The sequence below is a fragment of the Colias croceus genome, chromosome 1 (genome assembly GCF_905220415.1).
Source record: "Colias croceus chromosome 1, ilColCroc2.1".
Lineage (NCBI taxonomy): Eukaryota > Metazoa > Arthropoda > Insecta > Lepidoptera > Pieridae > Colias > Colias croceus.
The window spans coordinates 4,804,827-4,830,703 of NC_059537.1; the positions used below are offsets into that span (position 1 = coordinate 4,804,827).

The 25,877-nt window shown below is 31.4% G+C and overlaps 1 protein-coding gene across 2 annotated transcripts in view; it reads left to right on the forward strand.

The window, feature by feature from the left end:
* The first annotated feature begins 784 nt into the window (after positions 1-784).
* LOC123705885 overlaps positions 785-25,877 on the forward strand; it is a 57,125-nt gene continuing 32,032 nt past the window's right edge. For both annotated transcript variants that reach the window (XM_045654969.1, XM_045654978.1), the window contains exons 1-2: positions 785-949; positions 12,753-12,800. In XM_045654969.1, the coding sequence (XP_045510925.1) occupies positions 12,774-12,800 (27 nt within the window). In that variant the 5' untranslated portion in view covers positions 785-949; positions 12,753-12,773. The remainder of the gene's footprint in view (positions 950-12,752; positions 12,801-25,877) is intronic.

Here is a 25,877-nt window from a genome sequence, read left to right on the forward strand (position 1 = left end):
TTGTAATTTATACTAGAATGAATACTTTTATTGTCACTGCGGTTTTGCAGACAAACACGCGAATCGCACGCTAGTGCCGAACGCTACAAGAATGCATCATATCATTTGGTTTAATTTGTAACTGGGTTAAATAATAATCACTACATGGCTGTACAAATTGTACAGCCATGTAGTGATTATTATTTTTTCTTTTTATAATAACTTTAAAAACAATTTCGTTGTCTCTTTACCCTTTGTTAGGTATTCGCAGTTGGTACTTTTCTATATGAAAAGTAATTTTTAGATTTTAGTAGCTTAATTAGCTTTAATTCTTGTTCTGCAATATATCATTAATAAACTTATGTAAAAATTATTTTTAATCTAATAATTATAAATAATATACTTATGGAAATAAATATTGTGGTTTGCAGAACTCTTCTTTTATTTGAAGACATGGTCGAACTATCTATTGTTATATTACATCTTCATCTTGAAAGTCTTGCATAATGAATTACATCAATTGATGGTGATTACATTGCCGATAGACTTTACATAACGATTCGGTTGACATCTCAAGGCGAAGGCTGTCGATTCAAGTGGAATTTCTCACAATGCCCCTTAATTGTGAACCTAGTATAGTCGATCAGAGGATAAAGCATGACTAACAAGCCAAAATAGCTAGGTTCGTGAGTGAATCGAATTGGCAGCGGATAAATGGAAATATGCGCGTGTGTCCTCGCACAATAAAAACTTGCTTGGGCCTGCTCTTCCTCTCGCTTTCTGAAGAGCCGCGTGGTGGTCGATGGCCGGCGCAAGCGGAGTCAGTCCGTTCGTAAACAGCGGCGAACGCGCACCGTCCGCCATATTGAATCGTCACGCGTTGCCATGACAACCGCGTATGCTAAGCAATATTTGCGATAACAGGATACTTGCGAATTTTGTGTGTGCGTTTTGTTGACTTATTGGAAAAGTGAGTACTCACAGAGGAATTGATATACGTACAAGGGATTTCTTATTGCTTTTTTTTTCTTTAGGTATAGGTAAAGCTTAGTGCTGATGTCCTTATTTTTTATGAGTAATATTATGCATATTATAATATTATCTATTTAACTCAATATAAAATAAATAAGGCGTTAGGATATTAATTAAGGGAGGTATGTATATGCAAAAAAAAATGTATTTGACTAGGAAGTTTACATGTTACGTAGGCTCTATAATACAATTTCTGGGCAGTAAGTGTGTCCTTTACATTATAATTTTTTACTTAAAAATGAATTTTAATTAAGTATTTTATCAATAATAATATGCATGTGCTTGAACGACGTCTATTTTGAGTAAAAACGAGTTTACGAATAAAATACAAGATACCCAGTTACTCGAAAATGTTATTCAATTTTCTTTGGTCTCTATATTATAAACTTCTGCCTTTTAGTACAAATGATAAACATATTAGTACTTACTTGAATAAATTATAATGCGCCTAAATTAGCCAAATACATATTTAATTAATATCTATAGTGTGTGATAATAGTCTCTACAAATAGAGCCAAATTTCATATTATGCTAGTAGTCTAAGATCCGGCTGCAGGATTAGTGCGCTCATCGGTTTTTTGCTGAAAACCGAATTTTTATGTATATTTATAATTAGGAGAATATATATCGACTAGGTTGCCAGTCAAAATTTGGCCGCAAGCATGTTTAATTAAAATTTTTCTAATCGATTTTTGGGAAAAAAATTCGTTCACTTGTTTTTTTGAATAAAATGTAGTCTACATCACGGCAAATGATATAAAGATTCAAAAAAATCACGGTTGCCGCTTTTCACCTGGCCGCAACATCTTGGCAGCCTGGTGCAGACAGGTATGATTTCGATTCATTTTTACGTTCATAACGTACATTTATGAATCATATATCAAATTAAAGCTAATTTTTTTCTATTTATTATCATATATGGTTGCCTAATTAAATCCGGCCGCAAATAAGGGTTGCCGGCTGTTAAAGATGTTGAATATTTAAGGTTGAGTGAAAGAAAATATGTCGTCCTTTTCAAAATGACAAATTTAAAAAGTAATATTGATTTAATATAATTAACAGCCGATCCTCTCTTTTTCTCGTTGTTTCGCTGCCGCACGCGAATGCGTCGGTGTACTAATAGGCGTAAATATTTATAATTTTTAACAGCCGGCAACCCTTATTTGCGGCCGGATTTAATTAGGCAACCATATATGATAATAAATAGAAAAAAATTAGCTTTAATTTGATATATGATTCATAAATGTACGTTATGAACGTAAAAATGAATCGAAATCATACCTGTTTGCACCAGGCTGCCAAGATGTTGCGGCCAGGTGAAAAGCGGCAACCGTGATTTTTTAGAATCTTTATATCATTTGCCGTGATGTAGACTACATTTTATTCAAAAAACAAGTGAACGAATTTTTTTCCCAAAAATCGATTAGAAAAATTTTAATTAAACATGCTTGCGGCCAAATTTTGACTGGCAACCTAGTCGATATATATTCTCCTAATTATAAATATACATAAAAATTCGGTTTTCAGCAAAAAACCGATGAACGCACTAATCCTGCAGCCGGATCTCGTACTATAGAGCTTACGTCTGAAACATAAAATAATTTGTTACTTTGTCAATAATTAAAAAAAATATAATATACGTATGTAATATTTATGTATAAGTTTATCCATAAATTTATTTGTTATATACCTACCTATGTAATCCCTATTCGGGCTACGCTACACTAGACACCTACGGGCTACGAAATATCTCTGAAATCATGCGGAGATTTATAAAATCCGTCTAACTACTGTATTAAAATATATTATTTATCAGTCACAAATAGATACACTGTATAACATTGCTTTTCCTTGATAGGCGTTGAAAAGATCATGGACATCTCACAACATGAGTCGATTAAAGATTCAAACTTAACGATATATAATACGCAATAAAAAAAGTTAAAGGCTCATTTGGCAATCAAGTAAAAAATAATGCGATGATGCAAACGGTTTCCGGACCGCAATTGTATTGACAAAACTATTTCGAGATGCAATGTGTTAATCCGTGTACCTATCTAATTTGATGAAGTTGATGTACCCGTTCTTACATCACACCGCTGCATAGGTATTAATAAAATATAATATTTAAGCAAAGTACACCAGGTTTCAAATGTTACTTGGCAGTTTCTACAAAATATCAACCAGTTTATTTGGTTTTATATTGGTTAAGCTAGGCTTGGCAAACGAAAATTTGCCATTAATTAACTGCAATTAATTGTTTTCAATGACATAAACACGTATGAAATTGTATGTGTATTTTAAAATGTTTGACCATCTTCACATAACATTTTTCTCTGTAATCCATAATCCATAACCTGCCTAATTACTTTATTGAACACAGAACTAACTAGGGATATGTAATTATAAATTATGTAAATAAGATAATCGATGCTGCCAATCACTCAATCACGTAATTACCAATCAATTTGTCTGTTAAAAATAAATTAATTCAATTCTAAATGAAAAAGTTTATGTAAACCAAAGCAATAAATCAGTAGCGTTTTGGCGAAGCAATTTGTCGATTTTTATATAAAATATAATTAACACATTAATATTCAGCGTTTTCCATTTAGAAATCGGATATCCGATAACTGATGCAGTAATTGTTATCATTCAAACACGATCACGCTACTGTGATGAAGTAACCTACCTATAGATACTTACATAATTATTAATTGATGCTAATTTAGTTCATTTTTAAGATTTACATGAACAAACACTGTAAAGTGCATTACCGCTTTTGGCTAATCGTTACTTTGACCTCGGCAACAGGACTATAATCTTAAGATTTACGTTACTCCAATTATTATTATACTTTTCGGTCGTGATGCTGCTTACTAGGTATGGGAATTCCTAATTATTTGCGATTATGAATATATTACTCAAAACGAAATATAAATACTTGAGATCCCAATTGCATTAATTAACCCCTCTTGAGTCTATAAAAATCCACCCTTTAACTGATAGGAGTGAAAGTACCTACCATAGTTTTTTGGATCGATGACTAGGAAAAATAATAATTTCAGAGATAACTGCATAAAGAATTAGGAAAATTAGTCAACTTGTAGGTGCTTGTAGTTATTAATTTTATATGTAGATATCGCATGTCGATAAAGATGTTCCTCCATAATATTTTTATTATCTGGATACAACAATGATATTATAATAATAACGATGGAACATGTTCTCCGCACGGAACTGCATATGATTTAATCAACGAGTGCTTCCTGTAAACAAAATGTATAAAAAGTATCTAAAAACGTATCTTGATAAGCAATAAAATTTCAATTTTATTGCTTATCAAGAGCATGTTCTTAAATTATGTGAAAGTCGATAGTTTTTACGAATTTATTAATCATTAAGGTTCGTTAGAAAAATTATTTCTAAAGATATCTTACCGTGTCTATAGTATTGGAATGCACCATTCGAAAATCACATTTATTTACCTTTAAACACAATTATTTATATTATAGATATTCTTCAACCAATATAATTAGGTATTATAAAAAAGTTTGTTAGGAGTTTTTAGTGATTACATATTGGATCTATGACTATCTACAACAAGTTGGACAATGACTAATAATAATATACATATAAACAATACTCTCTCTTGAGAAATAGGTGTTATAATGCATTATTTACAAAACAGGCAGATGTATTTAATTTATGTGGATTTAGATGACACAATTAGGTACACTACTTTTTTTATAATCTACACTGTTATGATAAAATATTTAGCTTGTTTTCTCTAACTCAACACACACAGGTACCTAATCTTTTTTCGTAACAAGCAAGAGATCACAACTAATACATTATTTATACCTACCTACTTAAATAAAGGAATCCTTGTTTATTGGAATTATATACCAATAACAAAATGTAGTTTACAAATTATGACGTCGTTGTTAACAAATGTAAAGGATCAAGGGATTATTATTATAGTTGATGACAATATTTTTGAGGTCAACTCTGTGCCAGGTGGCCGGAAAGCTTGAGTCACGTTTGCAAAGTAGGTCATAGGTTTGTGGGAAATATATCTGAACTTTTTGGTAACCTTAAACGATTTTGGATAACTATTAACACAATATTTTGTAGAATTAGTCATGAGTGAATTCCAATACCGAAACTGGCGGGGAATTTATAATTACAACAGACTTGATTGCAAAGTTTAATATATTTCATTGTTTGACTCACAAGTTTCAGGCATCTGTTGATGTGTATACTTTAGTATTTCAAAATCATTTACCGGTTAACATAGGTACACAAGTAAATAAATTATTTGTAATTATTGAGCAATAACAAAACATTCATTTTATGTCATGAGTGCTTTCATCGTAAAACATTTTTCCATCGGTAATATTAAATATAACGTAGATATAAAGTGGGAAGATATTTGTATACTTATTAACTAATAGATACATTCATAATAATTCTAATCGTGAACAAATTATTGTTCAAAAGTTTATGCACATCACAGATCTATTACACCTGTGATGCACATACTACATAAATATAGGAGGGTAGGTAGGTACGCATAAATGCAGGCTATTATATGTAGTATTACAAACATGTTAATAGCTAGAAATGCAAATAAAAACAAAAGAGTACCTATGTACACGGTTTATGCGACACGTGGTATTCCCACGTTTGAAATAATCAAAACTCCACATTCACAATTGCTTAATTAATGGAGTTAATTACAATTCGTAACTAGTTAAGTAGCTAATATCGTACTAGTTGCGAAAATATAACGAATGTTGCCAATGCTTTTTGTGCCATTTTTGTTATAGATAAAGCAACCTATAATGTAGTACTTAGGTACCTATAATAATCTATATTATTATGTTTTATATAAAATTAGATGTTGAAAAAGTAGAGTCGGTTTTTTTTATATTGTCATAGAAATAAAAAACAATAAATTGAAGACATAAAAATTAAAATATGTGCGCGGCTCTGTTATTACTTACAATTTATTTTTATGGAAGAAAGCCAAGACAACATTTCTTCAACATTAAAATGCTTAGTCTATACTAGACCTGTGCTTACATTAGGAAATCTGAAATCATAAATAAATTAAATGCTATTAAGAATGTCGTTAGGTACATAAAATAGGTATCAACTGAGAAAACTATAAGTCAAAAAGTTAAAAAGAACTATTTATATGAGCAAATATATAATCTAATATTTGGTTTAGAATACATATCGAAATAAAATAACAATATTAACAAATACTTAACACGGTTCACATGATCACATCAAGGTATCAATTGCTCAAGTAAGTGAAATAATGAAAAGTATTCGAGGTATTTGTCTAATTGGACAGGCAATCATATTTATTTCAATTTAAAATAAAAATATTTCTATTTAATACTGTTTTATTAAGAACTAGCTTCCGCCCGCGACTCCGTCCGCGCGGATGTCGGTCTTCGCGTGGATGGTTTATTTCTTCATTTTGAGTAACTCTGACAATGACATCTTATAAATATCTATTGGACCCAAATACGGCTAGGCCTATAATAATACGCAACGTGTGTTCGCGGTTCTACAGAACAACGTCTATGGATAAAACTGAAAAATTAAGATTATTTTTTTTCTACGTATTTTTCCAGGCTAAAAAGTATCCTATTTTACGCCCAGGATAATAAGGTATAATTATACCAAGTTTCATCGAAATCGAACCGTTAGTTTTCACGTGATGTCTTCACATACAGACAGACAGACAGACAGACAGACAGACAGACAGACAGACAGACAGACAGACAGACAAACATTTTTTTAATCACATATTTGGGTTTGGTATCGATCCAGTAACACCCCCTGGTATTTATTTTTTCAATATTTTCTATGTACAGAATTGACCCTTCTACAGATTTATTATATATGTACCTATAGATATATTAGAACTTAGGTACACTTGCCTGCAGGTAGAGCATAAAATAAATATATGTATCAAATTAATGATTTCTTGTAGATAATTAATTACACTGACGCAATGACAAAATTTACAAGCTATAATAGTATATAATTCAACTAAATAATACGGTGTTCATATGAAAAAGTTAAATAAAGAAGTGAAGAAAATGGATGAATATTTTTGAATTAACTCTAATTATTAATCAAATCTAAAAATTTCAATGTCATCTGGCACGGTACCTATTGGAAATTATGATATAAATTACCTACAAAATAATCATCATACATCCTAATATTATTTGACCAAATTATAATTAAGGACCTTTTAATGCAAAATATAAATAAACCAGGTGTTTCGTATTTATCTAATAAACATTTACAACGAAGCAAATACAATAAATTTGCTAAAGTTATCGTTTTAAAATGTACAATATAAGTAACAGCTGTATATATAATAAATTACGAAATGTTGTAACGCATATCCAACAATACCGAATGTATTTGTACATCGCGCTTCACAACAAATTTTCAGACCCTTTCTCAAAAGTCAATGACTTGCTGTCATATTCATCAATTTATTATATTCGTATGTAACTAACATTTAGTTATTGCTGCTTAGCCTGCAGAGAAATAGAGTATATTTCTATGGACTAAAAAATAATTTATAAAAGACAGAAAATATTTGAAAATCCTTATAATGATTAATGCGAAAGTTTGTGAGGATGGCTAAATGTATGTTTTTCACGAAAAAAAAAGACGGGTTGCACTCCGGAAGTGCCGGCAGAAGTGAAAACTTGATTATTAACGTTCAGCATGTTTGATATTTTGGAATGGTATCCGTCTTACGCATGGAATATAAGGGCTAAAAAAAAAATCCGTCTTACGCTTTTTCGATCAGGCCACGTGTCCTGACGCGAGTTTAAGATTTTATACCCAACGCCTCTAAAGAAGTTTTCACTTCAATAAACTGGAAGGATTTGGATGAAACTTTTACAGTAATAAAATTATTTACGGTAATATCAGAACAGCTCATGAGCTACAGAAATACTTGATTTTACCCGCGGGTTCGTCCTCAGGTGAAACTTATAAATGCGAGGCAGGTGCGTCGGATTTGTAGAGCAAAAAAATCTCAGTATTTATTTTATAATTCGTCTGAGTGAATATTGTTTTTTATTCACACAACCTTCATGAATAAAATGGTTGATGATCGACCAATTATTTCTAGCCTATAGGTGTTAAATAAAATATTGCTAAGTTATTATGAATTCGATATATTCGCGAAGTTATTCTTAAATTTGCATGCATCGCGTTGATTGGAGTATGTTTGAATTATTTTATTGAAAACAAAATAATTCAAACTTACTTGATATTACTTTAATCAAATCAGATTAAAGTAATATCTTAAATTATATAAGATGGTGATTGACTGATGGTCGAATGTAACATGCAGTGCTTCTTAGGTACTAATTTGAGACTAAGACAATATCTACTAGAACAGAAGGGTTTGAAAAGGCTCTATATTCTCTCTCAGCTCTACATGCGAAAGAAAACAACAATTATTATTCGAAAAAGGCTTTAACCACCTATGCTATACAGGGTGTAATCTTTAAGTGTGCACAAGCGATTATTCCGTAACTATTGCAGATACCAAAAAACTTTAAACTGATATCGAAAGTACTTAACTTAATGAGTAAAATGGCCATAATAAATTTTTAAAAATAAAACGAGAAATATCCAAAAATGTTACATTAAACGCTCCCATACATTTTATTTCCCATACATTTTGTATTCATAGCAGATTTTCGAAGTGATGTCCTCATTGTGCAATACAATGAGGAGCTCTATTTACAGTTTCTAAATGAACTTCCCTTCAAATTTGAGAAGTAATTAAAGCAGAAAACCAAAAAAAGAAAGAAAAAGCTAAAATCTTTCATATTAAATGTACTAGGTTGATCCAAAAGTAATGATAATTGGGTATTTCCATTGCACATAAAAATATAAAATAAATGTTTTTTGTTTGCTCATGTATTCACTAAGTGATCACAAAAAAATCATATCAACAGGCCACGTTTCCAATTATTTACATTAATTTGAATGTGAACCGTGCGTGCCAGAATGTTTCCCGACGAAAAGAAGAAAAAAATTGAAAGAACAAAAGGTGAGAAGAGAAAGATGGGAAAGACAGGTTGCCTCGGAAAAGAAGAAGACTACAAAAGAATGAGAACTGATCCAACCCAGGCAGGCACTTCAAAAGATCACTACTCGGCAAGTACAGTAGTCTCTCAATCTTCTTCATCAACCACTGGTAGTGAAACAACAGAAGATGAGTCAGTCATGGAGGGTAGTGACGATTTGCCCATCAAAAATTATAGATTTAAAATGATAAACCATATGCCAATGAAAGATGCGACAGTGAAAGAAGTATGTAAGGAATGGGGAATAAAAGAAGTTTCGTACCAATGGGACATAATTGATCTAGAAAACAAGAAATTTGTTAGAGTCAGGTACTCGTATGACACTGGAAGAGACACACACAACTACTTACGTGCCAAATCTGAAGTCCCTAAAAACTGTGATATGTATTTGATAGAAGCGGGAAAAACCAAGGGTAGGTGGCTAGAAAGAAATAAAGAAGCTGTTGGTGAATCAAAAATCACTAAATTCCTAGTAGAGAGAATGATAGTACTTGAGAACTTAAAGATAAATGATAACTTATACATGCCCCCAGTATCTCTAGATACATTATTTCCATCTAGTTGGCTAAAGAAAGAAATGGGGAAATGGGAAGAAGATTTATTGAAAGATGAGTTTGAAACATATTCAGAAGCACAGTTATATAGAAAAGAGCAACCACCCAGCACAATCAAACCTAGTGATTTCCTCAAAAACCTCAAACCCGTTATAGAAAGTGATAATCCACAAGAGTGCATCAAATGGAAGGGAAAAATGCTTCCTGAACCTTTTTGTTTGAATGTCCAGACAAGAGAGTGCTTGGATAGAGACATTGTAACACTTTTGTTCACCAACATCCAAGAGGAACTAGATAAGGGGATTGAAGTTATTGAGATAAACATGAAAGAAAATAGTGAACTCAGTAGAGACTTACTAACTGAGATAATTGATATATGGAGGGAGTCTGATAAGAATACGTTTTCTTTTATGGAGAGAGCAAATCAGGCCAAGTGTGCACCTATAAAAGAGGCACTAGGTATCGGCAGAAAAGGGATAAAGAATGCACCATATTCAGAGGACATGCAACAACCCGAATACAGCGAACTTAAATGTTTGAAATACAGTCCGTGGATAGAAGAGGTTATCATAGGAATGGAGGAGTCAACAAGAACCCCAATTGGTTATACTGCATGCCCAGAATTAATAAACCCAAGTCCCACAGATGGACATCCAATACCTAGAATTTGTGAGCCAATAACCACCGAGTTATTGCGTACCATGTTGAAGACAAATGCGGGAATTCAGATCTCCAAAATAGTGAACACCTACTCTAGGTTAGGTGGGGCATACAACTCAGGAGAAGTATATGGGAAGGAAATTTTCAAAAATGTTGCCATATTTCCGATAGTTGCCACACTATCCAATGCACATGTTTTTGAGGGCAATTTCGAATCTGAAGAGAAGTTAAGGTTGGTCTCAGGTGTAGTTATCAGAGCACCTTATCACGCAAGGAGACCCACTGACAAAATAATGATGATCACAATTGAATTAGCTGAGAAAACCGAAAAAACAAGATGCTTTTTAGATTATGTAAACAATTGTCTGGTTTACGAAACAAGCAAATTTTATGTGGTTGTGAGACAAAACGCAGTCATGAAAGAGGATTCCACTTATAATGCTTTCATAACAACCGCACTTTTTACGCCAATTAACATGTTGGGTTGTCTCACATTGGAAAATCCATGCATAAGAAGGGAAGAAGACATGAAGTCACTAATGGAAAATACCCTTGATCGAGGAGAAAAATGGTTTATAGAGAGAGCAATAGAAGGCGTGCTATTTTCTATGATCGGAAACTCTAGGGATGAAGGATATTTCTCTTATCTCCGGAAAATGTTTTTAGTTCTTCTGACCTGGAGGAAAGGAAAAGCCGCAGCTTCACTAGACATAGAAACATTTTGTAATAAGGCAAATGAGTGTTTGGTTGACAATCCCATATCTTTTTACTTCCATAGGACTCTTTTATTTGTCTTAGAAGTTTATAGAAATAGAGGTAAGAGATTATCAGATATTGAGGAAGATTAGTAAATGGGCATTTTGTTAACACATGTAAGTTTCAGGAAACAACGATTCGACATGTAGAGGGTAAATTTCTAAATTTTTAATGATATCAGGATAATTTTTGTCACGTTTTGTGATCATGGACGTTACCCGAGTTCACCATGTTTATGCTGAAACCAAAAAACAATCAATGTCCTGGATGCGAGCTTCCAAAGTGACGATGAAGAAATTCAAAGTGAAAATCAGTAGGTTAGATTAAAGCGGTAGTTTTTTGGGACGCTGAAGGAATAATTATGGTGGAATATTTTAAAAAGGTAGCCACTTTATTGGGCTCTTACTAAACAGACCAAATTAAAATATTGCGGTAGGTTAGTAAGGAAAAGAGACATGGCAAACTGCGGACCTGAACGCTGTTTCACCAAGACAACGCATCAGATCACAAAGCGTCAGTTGCGATGGCTGCCATTCAAAAATCGGCATTCCAAATGCTTGAACACCTACCCTATTTTTTAGATCTAGCTACTTTTATCTCTTTCCTCGGCACAAGAAACACTTTCTTAGCAATAAATTATTTTAAGACGACAGCGAAACGATGGCCGCGTGGAGGGGTTTTTGTGGATGAAGTCAAAGTTTTTTTTTAAGTTTAGGAAAAAAAATATTGAAGTATATTTTCTAGTTAGAAGACTATCTAGAGAACTCCATAATTATTATAACTGTAATGACCTTGTTTAATATTGATTATCATTACTTTTGGATCAACCCATGTACATGGGATATTCGTATCTCATACTAAATGTATGGGAGGGTTTCAAGTTAATTTTTTAGATATTTCTCGTTTTATTTTTAAAAATTTATTATGGCCATTTTACTCATTAGGTTAAATACTTTCGATATCAGTTTAAAGTTTTTTGATATCTGTAATAGTTACGGAATAATCGCCTGTGCACACTTAACGATTACACCCTGTATATACGTATTAAATTACAAAAAAATAATCAAAATACTAAATTATATCTATACTAATATTATAAAGCTGAAGAGTTTGTTTGTTTGTTTGTTTGTTTGAACGCGCTAATCTCGGGAACTACTGGTCCGATTTGAAAAATTATTTCGGTGTTAGATAGCTCATTTATCGAGGAAGGCTATAGGCTATATACCATCACGCTACGACCAACAAGAGAGGAGCCACGGGGGTGAAACCGCGCGGAGCGGCTAGTGTGTAAATATAATTTTAAGATTGAATTCCGACAGGTAACTTTTTGAATCAATAAAAAGTGTAAACATAAGTACGCAAATAAAGAGGATCGATTATGTTAGCAATATAGCAGTTACCATCAATGGTTTATGCTTCTCATTTCCTCAGATAAAACGACTGTTAATACAAATATGACTTATGTTTTATATTTATGTCGTCTATGCAAATTATAAACACGTCGCTTCCTTGTACACATAATAACTCTTTGAAAGACATTCGCTTGTCCTCTAAATTCCTTAAATAGAAAAAAACTAGATATAACATATTATTATTATAAAAACATGTTTATTTTTTACAGGTTCTGGTAGCGCATGACAATATGGAAAAGGAAAAAATTATGTTTAAGGTAAGTTTTATATTTTTATGTATTTTTTTATTATATTAACATGAACACACGGTACTCCGATTATAATTCTTATTCGTATTATAATTTATAATGAAGGTGTTTCAATCTCATTGTAATTTGAACAATTGTATTTTTGACATTTTCCTTGACACATCACTTTAATTGTATTCAATTAAATTTCCTACTGCTTGAATAATCAAGCTAATGTTATTTTTTTAAATAATACATTAACATTAATTATTTGAGATATTTTAAATTAGTTTTTTTATCCAGTAATGAATTTGACAAAATTATAATAGTAAATTCTGTTATTGTACAAAGATACATGAAAAAATGATTTTCTATTTACTTACTAATTTTTCAGAGTACATAGAGACAATTACTAAGAATAGCATAGAAAAACGTGAAGAGTAACCCATTGCCCCACTGATTTCACAAATCATATAGACCGTTGCAAAACATTCTTATAAAATTATAGAATGTAAACTTATCCGTTACCCTTTACCAAAAAAAAAAACCATTAAACAGATTTCGATGCTGTTTACATTGAACCGTTGACACGATTCTGACATTTTGTCCCACGGCCACGCTCCGAGCAAATGTATAATGCTCTGTCAATAATGTGATGAATTGGATAGTCGCTCTGATAATGAATTTTAAACACTTCGTGACATACGATTAGGCTGCTTAATATTATCACTAATAGTACTAATCATAATTATTATACAGATAATGTAGATACTTAAAAACATTTAACTAACATTTTCTTTATTCATAATTTTTTTATTTTTCATATACTGGCTATCTTAGTTCCGTAAAGTTGTTATTAATTGAAAAAGAGTAAATTATATAATATTATATGGACATCGTTATTTCTAATATTATTAAATGCAGTAATAAGTCGAACATTTTTTGCTCCCCGTCCACTCATTTGACCTGAATTATATCAGCAATAAAAAGCAAAAAATTCATTGAATATATTTTTTTTACAAGTGTAACATGTGGTGTTGCTATATTTTTTTTTTTTTAATTTTTAAACATCCTTTTAAGTCAAGATGATATAATTCATGGTCAGAAATAAAATCGACTTGTATTGCAATCACGTCCATATTCAAACAAAATTATTAATTATTTTATCTCCCTTCTTAAAAAATTATTTACAGTAATAGATGTATTTTTATAATATTAGGTCTCTATGTAGAGATCGTAGCTAATATCAGAGTTCAGCACTATATCATAAAATAATTCAGATTTTATCTACTAAATACATTGACTAAATACACATTTTTTACTTTAAAAGAATTCATAAAAATGTTGAATTTAAAATAATTATCATAATATACAAACGTACTAACTATGAAAAACTTTATATACATACTATACCTACTTTGCTTTTCATTTCGGCGTTCTGTTACTGTACCCACACAATATGTATATTTAATTATTGAATTAAAATTAATTAGTTATATTCAATGTTTTATGGAAATAAACGATCCAAATAAGAAGCAATAAAATCAGATATCAATAATATTCATGATATTCAGTACTTAAAGCCGAAAACTATATCGGCTTAAACTATTCAAAAGCTCAAAGTAAGTAATAGAGTCATAACTATGGTAATGAGATTATATTACAGCGTATTTGTTCGACAGTAGATTTGTCATTCTATTGTATTATAAATATTCAATTTCGTGACCATTCATAACATAATCTGAATTATGTAAAGTGTTCCTATTATATCATTGTGATATAGTATTTTATTAAATTATCGAGCTTTGTCATAGATTAACAACAATTTGGATTTGTAGTTCTCACAGAGGGCAATTTAAATCAATGTTATTTTAGACAGTGTGTTCCGCTGTCGGTGTACTAAGCTCAATGGAACTTATAATTTTGCATATACTGACTACATAAACAACATCTAAAAAAATTATAAGATCTAGACTCTATGTTTTCATCCCTAGCTTTGTGTACTCACATACATGTACTCTACATAATACGATAACTTATTGTTATAAGTATACAAGTTAGTTTTATTTAACTTAAACGAATTGTACAGCTAGAATTTCAGAAGTTTTAAGTACCTACGTATTATAGAGTCCAATAAAGCAAGATTTAAAACATATTTTTATAAAATTATATTAAAATAAATAGATATAACTAGCAGGCCGCCCGGATTGCTGGTATAGCCTAAAGGCTTTCCTTATAGGAATCCAACGGTGAAATAAATTTTGAAATCGGTCCTGCAGCTCCTGAAATTAACGTTCAAACGAGCAAACTATTCATCTGTATAATATGATTCAAATTTCAATATTATTAAATATGTTGGCATTAAGTATTTAACATACAAACGTCAAAATAGTTCGCGAATAATAAAAGCTTATTTTCATTTTATTTCACTTATTACATTCTGCATGTCCATGAAATGGTGAAATCAACATTTATAGTTTAATTCTACGTATTAAGATTATCATATACGGGTGAAGGACTTTTTATGTGCTTAGTTATTCAAGGGATTCCTTAAAATGAATTTGAAAAATCAACCTTGACTATGGCTAAACTTTGAGGCTTCATACAGTTTATAAAAGTGTTAAATATTATAGGATTATTTTCATACACTGTAAGTTATTAATATTCATTCCTTATATGCCACAAATCCGTTTTCATGCGGCTATAAATCGTCAGCTTACGTGAAACATTTATTGTCTGTGCACATGTCATGCCTTGTTTATGAAAGTTTTTTTTTTTTTTTTTTTTCTCTGTTATGGCAAGAAGATAACCATTTGCCAGTGTCAAGTTAAAGGTAGGGAAACCATACACGGGAAAATAGGGTAGGACGATAGCAAGGTGATCAAAAGAGTTTAGGAAAAAAATAATAATACTTACATTATATTAATACATATTTACATAAATTAAATAGATTATATGGAAATTAATGAACATTACAATTTGATATTATTGCTACATATAAAATTAGATATATTACTTAGATATTTTTTAGGGTACATAAATAGATAGGACATACGAGTAGGAAGAGGAACATTTGAGGATATTAAGGAATCAAAAAAGGAAGAATGGTCGTATAGAGAGCAAGAGAAAAATATGTGGTCTATATTTCCCTCGTCCTCTCCACACTCGCAAACTTCAGTATTTAACACACCAATTCTGGCTAAATGACTAGGAATACACATATGTCCAATTCTCATGCGACTTATTGAAGATATAACCAATTTATTTGCTTCAACACCAACAAACCAAGGCTTTATTGAAATTGTCGGTTGGATTCTATAAAAATTCCTTCCCTTACATTGCCCAGTATCTGCCCAGACTGTATTCCACGTTTCAAAGAGATATCGCTTCGGTAATGTTAGCAGATCATGAGAATAGTTCATGTATGGAAACATATCTCCACACTGCACCGCATCCTTGGCCAAGCTATCAGCCCTATCATTTCCTTGGATTCCACGATGGCTCGGGATCCAAGCAAAAGTTACCAGGTAACCTAGATTAATGCATTCATATAACTTATTTTTGATTTGAAAAATAACAGGGTAAAATGGTTTATTGTAAAAAGAATATTTATCTAAGCATTGCAGAGAACTCATTGAATCAGAAAAAATTACAGATTTAGGTAGCTTCATTAATTTAATATATTCTAATGCTTTTAGGAGCCCAAAGCACTCTCCAGTAAAGACTGAAGACTCCGGCGGTAGCTTAATCTTTTGTGTAATCTTATATTGAACGTGAAATATACCAACTCCAACACAACTATCAGTTGATGATTTAGACGCATCAGTAAAAATATGATGCCAATTACGCCACTCCTTATCAACATTAAATCTAAAGTTTACATTTGAATCTATATTATCATGCTTACTGATTCCTATATTGTACTTTATAATTGGTTTGATCAAAAGGCTCTGGTAGTTATAAGCAAAAAGCGGTAAAACTGGGGACTGAAAAATATTGGTTGACATTGAAATGAATTTACGGTAACTTACAATTAAGCAAGGTATAGATTTATTTTTCCAGAATGAAGACGTACGTATTCGATCGTTTAACATTTTTAACTTGTTTATTAATGGATGGTTGGTGAATTGTACTATACGGAACAAAAATCTATCAGATAAATATTGCCTTCTGATCGTCAGTGGAGGATCTCCACATTCAACCTGAAGGGCGTTTATGGGACTCGATTTCATAGCACCTAAAACAATCCGGAGGGCTTTAGCTTGAATTTTATCCAACTTGTGAAGAGCAGTTATATTTCCACTTTCTAATAAAAATATTCCGTAGTCTAGGATACTACGAAGCAAGGCATTATATACCAATTTCATACAAGAAGGATGTGCACCCCACCAAACCCCAGAAAGACATCGTAACATATTTAAAATATTTTCACATTTTGTACAAATGTAGTCGATGTGAAAAGTACCTGTCATTTTACTATCTAAGATAATACCTAAAAATTTTGCATGATTTTGAATTGGAATTTGTTTATTATTATAAGTGACACAAACCCTAGGAACTATTCGTTTTTTTGTAAACACTACCGCAACGCTCTTATCAATAGAAATATCCAAACCATTTTGATCCATCCATCGATTAAGATCAGCGAGACCATTATTTAACAAAATACTGGCCGTCTCTAATTTTGAATCAACAGTGTACAATACCAAATCATCAGCATATTGAAGGACATTGACATAACTACTAAATACATTTTCTAGGTCATAACTATAAACATTATATAGAATAGGACTTAGAACTGACCCTTGTGGAAGACCTTTACTGATAGTACGGACAATACTAACTGTGTCGTCAACATTACAAACCACATGTCTTTCTTTTAATATATTTATAATGAAATTAACCAATAAAGCAGGGATGTTCATTTTATAAAGTTTATTCTGGAGTATTGAGATGACTACATTGTCATATGCCGAACGAATGTCTAGAAACGCGGCAATAACTTGTTGATCATTTGAAAAAGCTAAATTTATGTCCGTAGTTAGGATGCTGATGTTGTCAATAGCACTTTTCGACTTACGAAAGCCGAATTGCGTCTTTGAAAGGATTTTGTTGTGTTCTAGGAACCACTCCAAACGGTTTTTTATTAAATGTTCTGAAATTTTGGTTAATACAGACGACAAAGCAACGGGTCTGTATGAAGACACTGCAGTTGGAGATTTATTTGGTTTTAAAATTGGAATGATTTCTTGAGATTTCCAAGACAGCGGAACATTCCCAGAAATCATGATGGAATTAATAAGATCAAGATAATAGTTTAAGCAATTTTCAGAAAGATGTGATATAAAAGAATACGGAATTCCATCCAACCCAGGAGCAGAATCTTTAACAGATGATAAAATACCTTTAAGTTCATCAAGTGTAAACAGTGAAGCTAATAGTGAGCCATAATTATGGTCCATAGGGCAGATTATAGGAGGCTTTAATTGAATAAACTCTCTTGCTGTAGACGGGGCTAAATTATCCATAAAATTACTCGCTAATTCCTTTGATATTATTGATGTCTGTTCTTTGAAAGCTGATCGGAAGCGTCTAATATTTTTCCATACTTCTCTGGAGCATGTTTCGGGTGCTAAAGATGAGCAAAAAGATTTCCAACCTTCTCGTTTCTTCTTTTTAAGCAGTAATCTGGTGGAATTGATAGCTTGAGAAAGAAATTCATAATTTATTTCGGACATGTCATTGGCATATATTTTTTCAATGCGCTTTCTTTCTTTAACAGCATTACTACATTCTTCATTCCACCAAGGAGGACTTGGAATTTTCGAAGGATGCATAGATTTGTGGGGTAAAGTTTTATCAGCTGCATCAATCAAGATCTTGGCTAAATGTACAGAACAAGACTCTTCATTGCTTGCATTAATCTCAGGTAACTCTTTAACTTGGCGATCAACCTCTTCTTTAAACTTATGCCAGTCTGCATTATGGAGCTTATACCTCAAACGAGGCTTTATGCTTGTATTATGTATTTTGTTTCCTATAGGAATGGTCATTAATAGGGGAAAATGATCACTACCAAATGAAGTTGCTAGAGGACACCAAGAAATATATGATGCTAATCCTGGAGAGCAAAGAGAGAGATCTACCGCACTAAAAATTTCATTCGCTCGTGTACGTCTTGTTCGCTCACCTGTATTGAGCATGCATAAATTATACTTGTCAAAGATATTTAAAAGTTGTACGCCGCTACTATTCGTAATACTACTTCCCCAGTATTGATGATGGGCATTAAAATCACCCAGTATCAACAAAGGGGTAGAAATAGAGCTAATTAAATTTTGTATATAGGTAAACGTAGAAGCAGTGCTATATGATATATAAATTGAAATGATAGAGAGACTATTTTTTAGATTAATTCCAACGTTATTTAAATATTTATTATTGTGAGCTGGTAATACTAATCGTTTAAATTGTATAGACTTTTTGATGAGTATGGCAGCACCACCATACCCATCAATTCTGTCATCACGAACACAAACATAACCTGGAATTCTAAAATTGAGATTTGGTTTTAGCCAAGTCTCATTAAGAGCGATTATAATAGGATCATGCTTATTTATAATATGAATTAAATCCGATTTCTTAGGAATTATGCTCCTGCAGTTCCACTGTATTATTTTGGAATCCATTATTATTACATATGCTATCAATTAACTTATACAAAGTGGCAACGTTGGACGGTTTTAATGTTTTATTTTTTAATAAAGTGTTTATCAAAGAAGTTATAATATCCATAATCTGAGATGTTTCGGTTTCATTATGGACCACTTGATATCCGCAGCCATTTTCAGGCGTAGGAATCTGAGCTTGTCTAATAATATCATTATGAGCAACTTTATCATAACCCTTTATAGACTTAGGAGGCAATTTAGGTTTTAAATGAAAAGTTTTTTTGTACGAAGAATTTGTATTATTAACACTAATTATTCTGTTTGGGGTTGAATTAGAAGAGGGTGCCATCAATACCTCGCCATATGATTTTGTAATTTGTGGGTAAAATTTACTTGCCTCACCATAAGAAATATTTTTTTGAGCCATACATATTTTGATATCTTTTTGCCGTTTATACTCAGGACAGATTTTGTTAGAAGCATAATGGAAACCAGAACATAATAAACATGACGCACAGTCTTCTTCAACCGTACAAGAGTCGCCTGTGTGGTCTTGACCACATTTGTAACACCTAGGTTTCGAACGACAAATATTTTTAGTGTGACCATATCTACAACATTTATAACATTGGATGGTAGGGAAAATATATAAATTTACTGGCAAAGAGTTATAACAAACATAGACACGCTCAGGAAGAACTTGTCCATCAAATGTTATAACAACTGATTGTGTAGGTTTCCAAGATATAGTACCATTAATATTAACCTTATAATTTATCCTTCGGACCTTAATTATTTTACCACAACCTACTGGGGTGGACACATATTCTTTTACTTCCTCGGGGGACCACTCGGATGGAATGCCTTTAACAATACCAATTCTGGTAATATTGAATGATGGAATTTTTGCACTAAGATTATAACTACTCAAATTCTTATTTTTGATGAACTCATTAGCATCCTGCGCTGTTGTGAATGCAACAATGCAACGGTTTCTGCCTATTTTTTTAATGCTACCAGATACAATGCTTTTTATGTTATTGTTCTTTAAAAACCTTCCAAAAGTAATGGGATGCAGAGTAGAGCCATCGCCGGGTGATGTTTCAGTTCTCTGTACATGAACAATATAAGGGAAGGAATCTGAAGGTACATATTCACACCGACTATCTTGTAAAGCAACAGAGTCATGTAATTTAGTATTATCATTAGGTCTATTTAGTTTATCACCAACATCAATATTTTCAGTGATCATTGATTCATTTGAATCTTTTGCATGCTTTCTATAGCGACGTTTCTTTGGAGTACTCTCCAAATTCAGATCTAGGCATGTATTTGTAACATTTGGGATAGTAATGTAACTAGCTACCTCAGGACCGGGGGTAACCAGTCCTGGGGGAATAGGATCCGGAGGATCGTTCATAGAACAATCAGACCGAACCTTACCTCACGAAATTTAACTTTTTACATACTATAAATTAAATATATACAAAAACTTACCTAAATAAACACTAACTATACACAATTAATAAAATATATACAATTATAAACAATATATACAAAACCAAACTCCACTGATCATATAAAAATTAATTATTTTAACAGCCAAGAAAAATTACACCCGCTTCATTCGAAGTTTCCCGCGCTTTTTTCTCTTTATGAAAGTTGCGTAAACGTGCAACTTGCGATAGTTTTCAGTTGAGGACATGGACATTAGCATAACAATAAGAGTCATAATATATCAAATTTTAATGCAATAAATAATAACTTATCAATAGATCAAATATAACATTCAATAATATGTACCTAGTTGTACGATGTAGGTTAGTATATTATAGTTAAAAATACTTAATGTGCATTTTAAATGATTAATTAAAGTGGAGGATGGTAGTTTTGACAAACACTGTGAATAATTCAGCATACATGCGAAATTATAATATGAATATTAAGATATTATGTGAAGGTCAAAATATATCTATAAGGTTTATAAAAAAAAAAATCTATACTTTATAATATAACAAGGAAAAACTTGGTCATTTAAAAGCATACCTAAGTATAAAAATCTTTAAAGACGTGATTTACGTTTTTAAAAAGCTTTTAGTGTTAAAAATTGTATAACGTCAACAGGCCAAGCCATAGTTAAAAGTTAGTATTTACATACGATTACTCAATAGATATGGTCGTGATAGCTGAATCGTGCTTCTGACTTCTGAGGCATTCCACACATATCTCATCCACTTGTTCATTAGTCGAGCCTACTGCCATTGTCTTGTTCACCAAAGTCATGCGTATCTGCCCTAACGCAGCTCACCTTCGCTTTTATAATATGTGGTTTACCTTAGTTATGTGTAATAATACATTAATTTTATTCTTTTAGGTGATTGCATCATTAATTTTATTAAATATTAAGCAACACTTATCTTAAATTCGGTGCATAAATAATACTAATACTACTTACTATATAAAATATAATTAGGTAATGCTGTTATTTATCACTCATATTTTAGGAATATTCCAAGTTGTATGGACAAAAATAACAATTATCTCAATTTATTTTAAGTTTCGACTTTGTATGTATGATAAGACGCTATTATTCTTATAGTTCTGAATGAAGCACGTGTGTCGGGCATTTATTTTGTTAAGTAAAACACGTGAGCGTATGTAACTATCTACATTATTTGTTTTCATAGCTTACTAAAAATAATTACATTTAATAGGTACTGAGATAAATTTTATTACTAAAAATAACGCATTAAACTTATTGATTGTATAATTAGTAAACACGACGAATATAATATTCAGAGAGCATTTTGAATAAAGGAGGAAAACTACTAACATCTACCCCATGTCGAATTCCTTACTAAAAGGATTGTATGAATGAAACTTGTGCGAGAAACTATCACTAATTATATAGGAAGATTTAACAAAATTTTAAAAGCTCTCACATAAGATATTCATAATATCACTAATATTATGATCACCTTGAAATCGGTATTGGTTAAATACGTAGAAGTGGTGAGAGATCCAAACGGGTTCGATGTCACGGCTTTCGCAATGGGTCAAGGTCCACTTAATGGACGCAAATTCTTTCTTAGGGTTGTCATCTTTAACATAGCTTATAGTATTTATGTAAATAAAGCTTCAAAGTCGATTCCACTTTCATACAAAGAAATAGCTTTTAGGTGTTTCTGAAGTTAATTGTTATAGGAAGTGCCGGATATATTTCAATTTATGAATGCTTTCTTATACTAAAATAAAATTATTATACTTACATCATACACATATTTCATTCGTGGTTTAGTGACACTTATAAAGCATTTCACAGCTGTTTCTTTTATGTTCTCAATTTAGATGAAATAACTAAATATTCTTATTTATGAACCTACGCGAAGACATAATATGTATCATGTTTATTAATTACAGGTTGAGTCTGTTATTGTCAATTGTATTCTAATCGTTCGGCACAGTCGATAATATGAAGGTTGATCCTGTCACGAATTCATCTCAACAATAAAACTGAAGCGGAATAATCGAACTAAGATTGAAAACACATGATAATAAGTTTTTTCATTGGGTATATTATACCTAAGCATTCCATAAATAACGTTCTTGAATACTAAATGCCAAAGTTATTACACGTTTATTTTGTCTTATTAAAATTATAAACAAATGTAACATCTGCGGGTTAAAAACAACACTATGAAAAAAAACACAAACAAATCTCGGTTGTCTTACTAATTATGAAGTATTTTGAAAAGCAAACATTTGTCTCGTCGTGTGCAATTATTTACGAAAGAAATCACATTCGCAAACAGTGTGATAATTGTGTTCGTCTGGAAAATTAGTGTCTTCTAGTGCGGACCACTTAGTGGAGCGAGTTAAATAAAGTATTTGATAAGGGCCTTGGAATTGGGACGGGTTGATAAAGACAACGTGAGCTCCCGACCGTTGTAACAATGTTTGTGCTTTGTATCTTTGATAATTCGTTGGCTTGGAGACAAATGAATTTACCTACATAGATAAAGACTATCGAATTGGCAATGGAATTTTAGGAAGTAGTCAAGTGATGGATCTTTTATTTAAACGCGTGAACTTATGAATAACAGTTTAGGATGTTAAGCATTTTGTTTTATTGGTCATTGATTAAAAGTGTTAATTTATAGGTACTACTACTAGGTACTAGATACTCATCCCCGTATATGGGATCGTAGCGTTTTATGAGAGAGTTGACAATATTTTGGTGTGAAGAATATTGCTCTACATTTAGTAAAATGTATTGATAAGTAGCGTTTTCCGTAGTTAATTGTACTTATAATGATTCATCTCATGCCATATTATTGGACTAATGTTCTCTACGTTCGTCAAGTCTTATAGTATAATATTTGTGCAGATACTTTACTACTATGTTTGTAGGTACCTACAACCTAAGTTTCAGATATATTTTCTTATCACATCCCAAGTTCGGCGATATGTTACTTTTCATAAGTCACCGTAAAAAGTTTCAACCTTGATCCACTAACAGTTATTCAGTGTCACTTGAGTGGCATGCCATTCATTGGCGCCAGTTCGTTTAATCAAATGTCAAAGTCATCGTATAACGTGAGAATGTTCCGAAAATAAACTGTACCAAATACAAATAAGCCCTTATTTAAGATGCTTTTGTTATAATTTCGGAATAAATGTATCTAAACTGGTAAACTTCAATTAACTTGTTTTTGAACTAAAAAACAAAGTAAAATAATAATGTTAGATAAGATTAGTAGTTAAATAACATTATTTGCACATACTAAATAATATTATTTATGTAATTATTACCTATTTAGGGGGATATTAAAGAACACTGTTACAGAAAAAAATAATTCCTTTACGTCTTCTTTGTGCTGATGCATATTTCCATTCAACGGTAGAGCAGAGATTGTAGACGGAATATACGTACTCGTGTTTCTATAAAAATGGATTTAGTATAGTGTATACTATTTCTTTTACTTCTTTTATTATTTAAATATGCGAAATGCATGGAAAGTGTCAATAGACAGACGTAGGTAATGTTTAATCAATACAATTTCCTGTGTGCTATTTACTATTCAATTAGTTAATCTCTTTTTGAAAAAGCAAATTTGTTTTGAACAAACTTTTCTTTGTTAAAACTTTCATGAAGCAAATTGCGCATATTGCAAAACGGTTTACCCACAAGCAGAACAATACACAGACTTTTTTAAGTCAGCAGAGAGGTTCATAATAATCTTCGTTCATAATGCACAATATTATAATGTCAAGGTCAAAATATCCAATTGTTCATTTGATGAGTCGCACGAATGTAAAAAAATCTTACCGAGAGAATATAGTTATGGTTTAAATTAATCCAAGCTTCATATAAAAATCGTGACTGCTTAAAGGTTGTTTACTAAGGTGATGTTTTTTTTTGTTTTTATTTCATATAAAATATATGTACTTATAGTCTGATAATATGGCATTATAATGTTGTGTGTTTTTAAGAATGGATGGTATTTTTTTGAGCTAATAAATAAGGTAAAACATCTTCATATATTTTATACCTAATATCTCTATCTAGCACTGATAACTGTTTCTGAAACATTGAATCAAGATTATAATGGAAGTAAATTCCATTTATCTAAGATTAATAAGAAGATGCTGAACGCTCCTACAACTTTTTGTGGTTTATTTGCCGGAAATATAAACGTAGAGTAAATCATAATTTTATATGAAGTATTTATAACCATTAACCTTTTTTAGAACTTCCTTACAAGTAAGGTGCTGTAGGATATACCTGAGATTCTTTAGTATATTCTAACATGTATTGTGCATTCTATCATCCCATCCGAGTATATTTGTTAAAAACTATGCAATTTATGAGATGTTTAAAAAAGTGTCACGGTGATGATGTTAAATTACTGCACAAATTTTCACACATAAACTCAAATTTCTTTTTGTTTCCTTTAATTCCTTTATCCTTCTTATCCTCAGTTATTTATAATATTTATTGAATTGTGTGGGAGATAGCTTGAATATATAAAACTACACAAAGCATTAACAATACCTAATTGCATGTAGATGGTACTAGTTATACAAAGTGTTTTATGATAGCAATATTAATTCATTGTTAGATAATACATGTACCTACTCTAGTACAGAACGTTATAAATTATAATATTATATTATATCGTTTTATATATATGAGAGCTAGTTGATAACATCTTGACTCCATAACCTCTCACTTGGCACCCGCCATGCTTGCACCACTTCCGTATATCATCTATGTTTTATCATTTATGTTTCTATTTCAATATTTAAACAAATGCGCGTGACTTATTATTTCTATCGTGTACTAAATGATTTGTATGTTTCTATATTTTTTATGTTCTTAATAAATAAATAGCTATATACATAAACCGCGTATAAAGTATATAAACGTTAATTG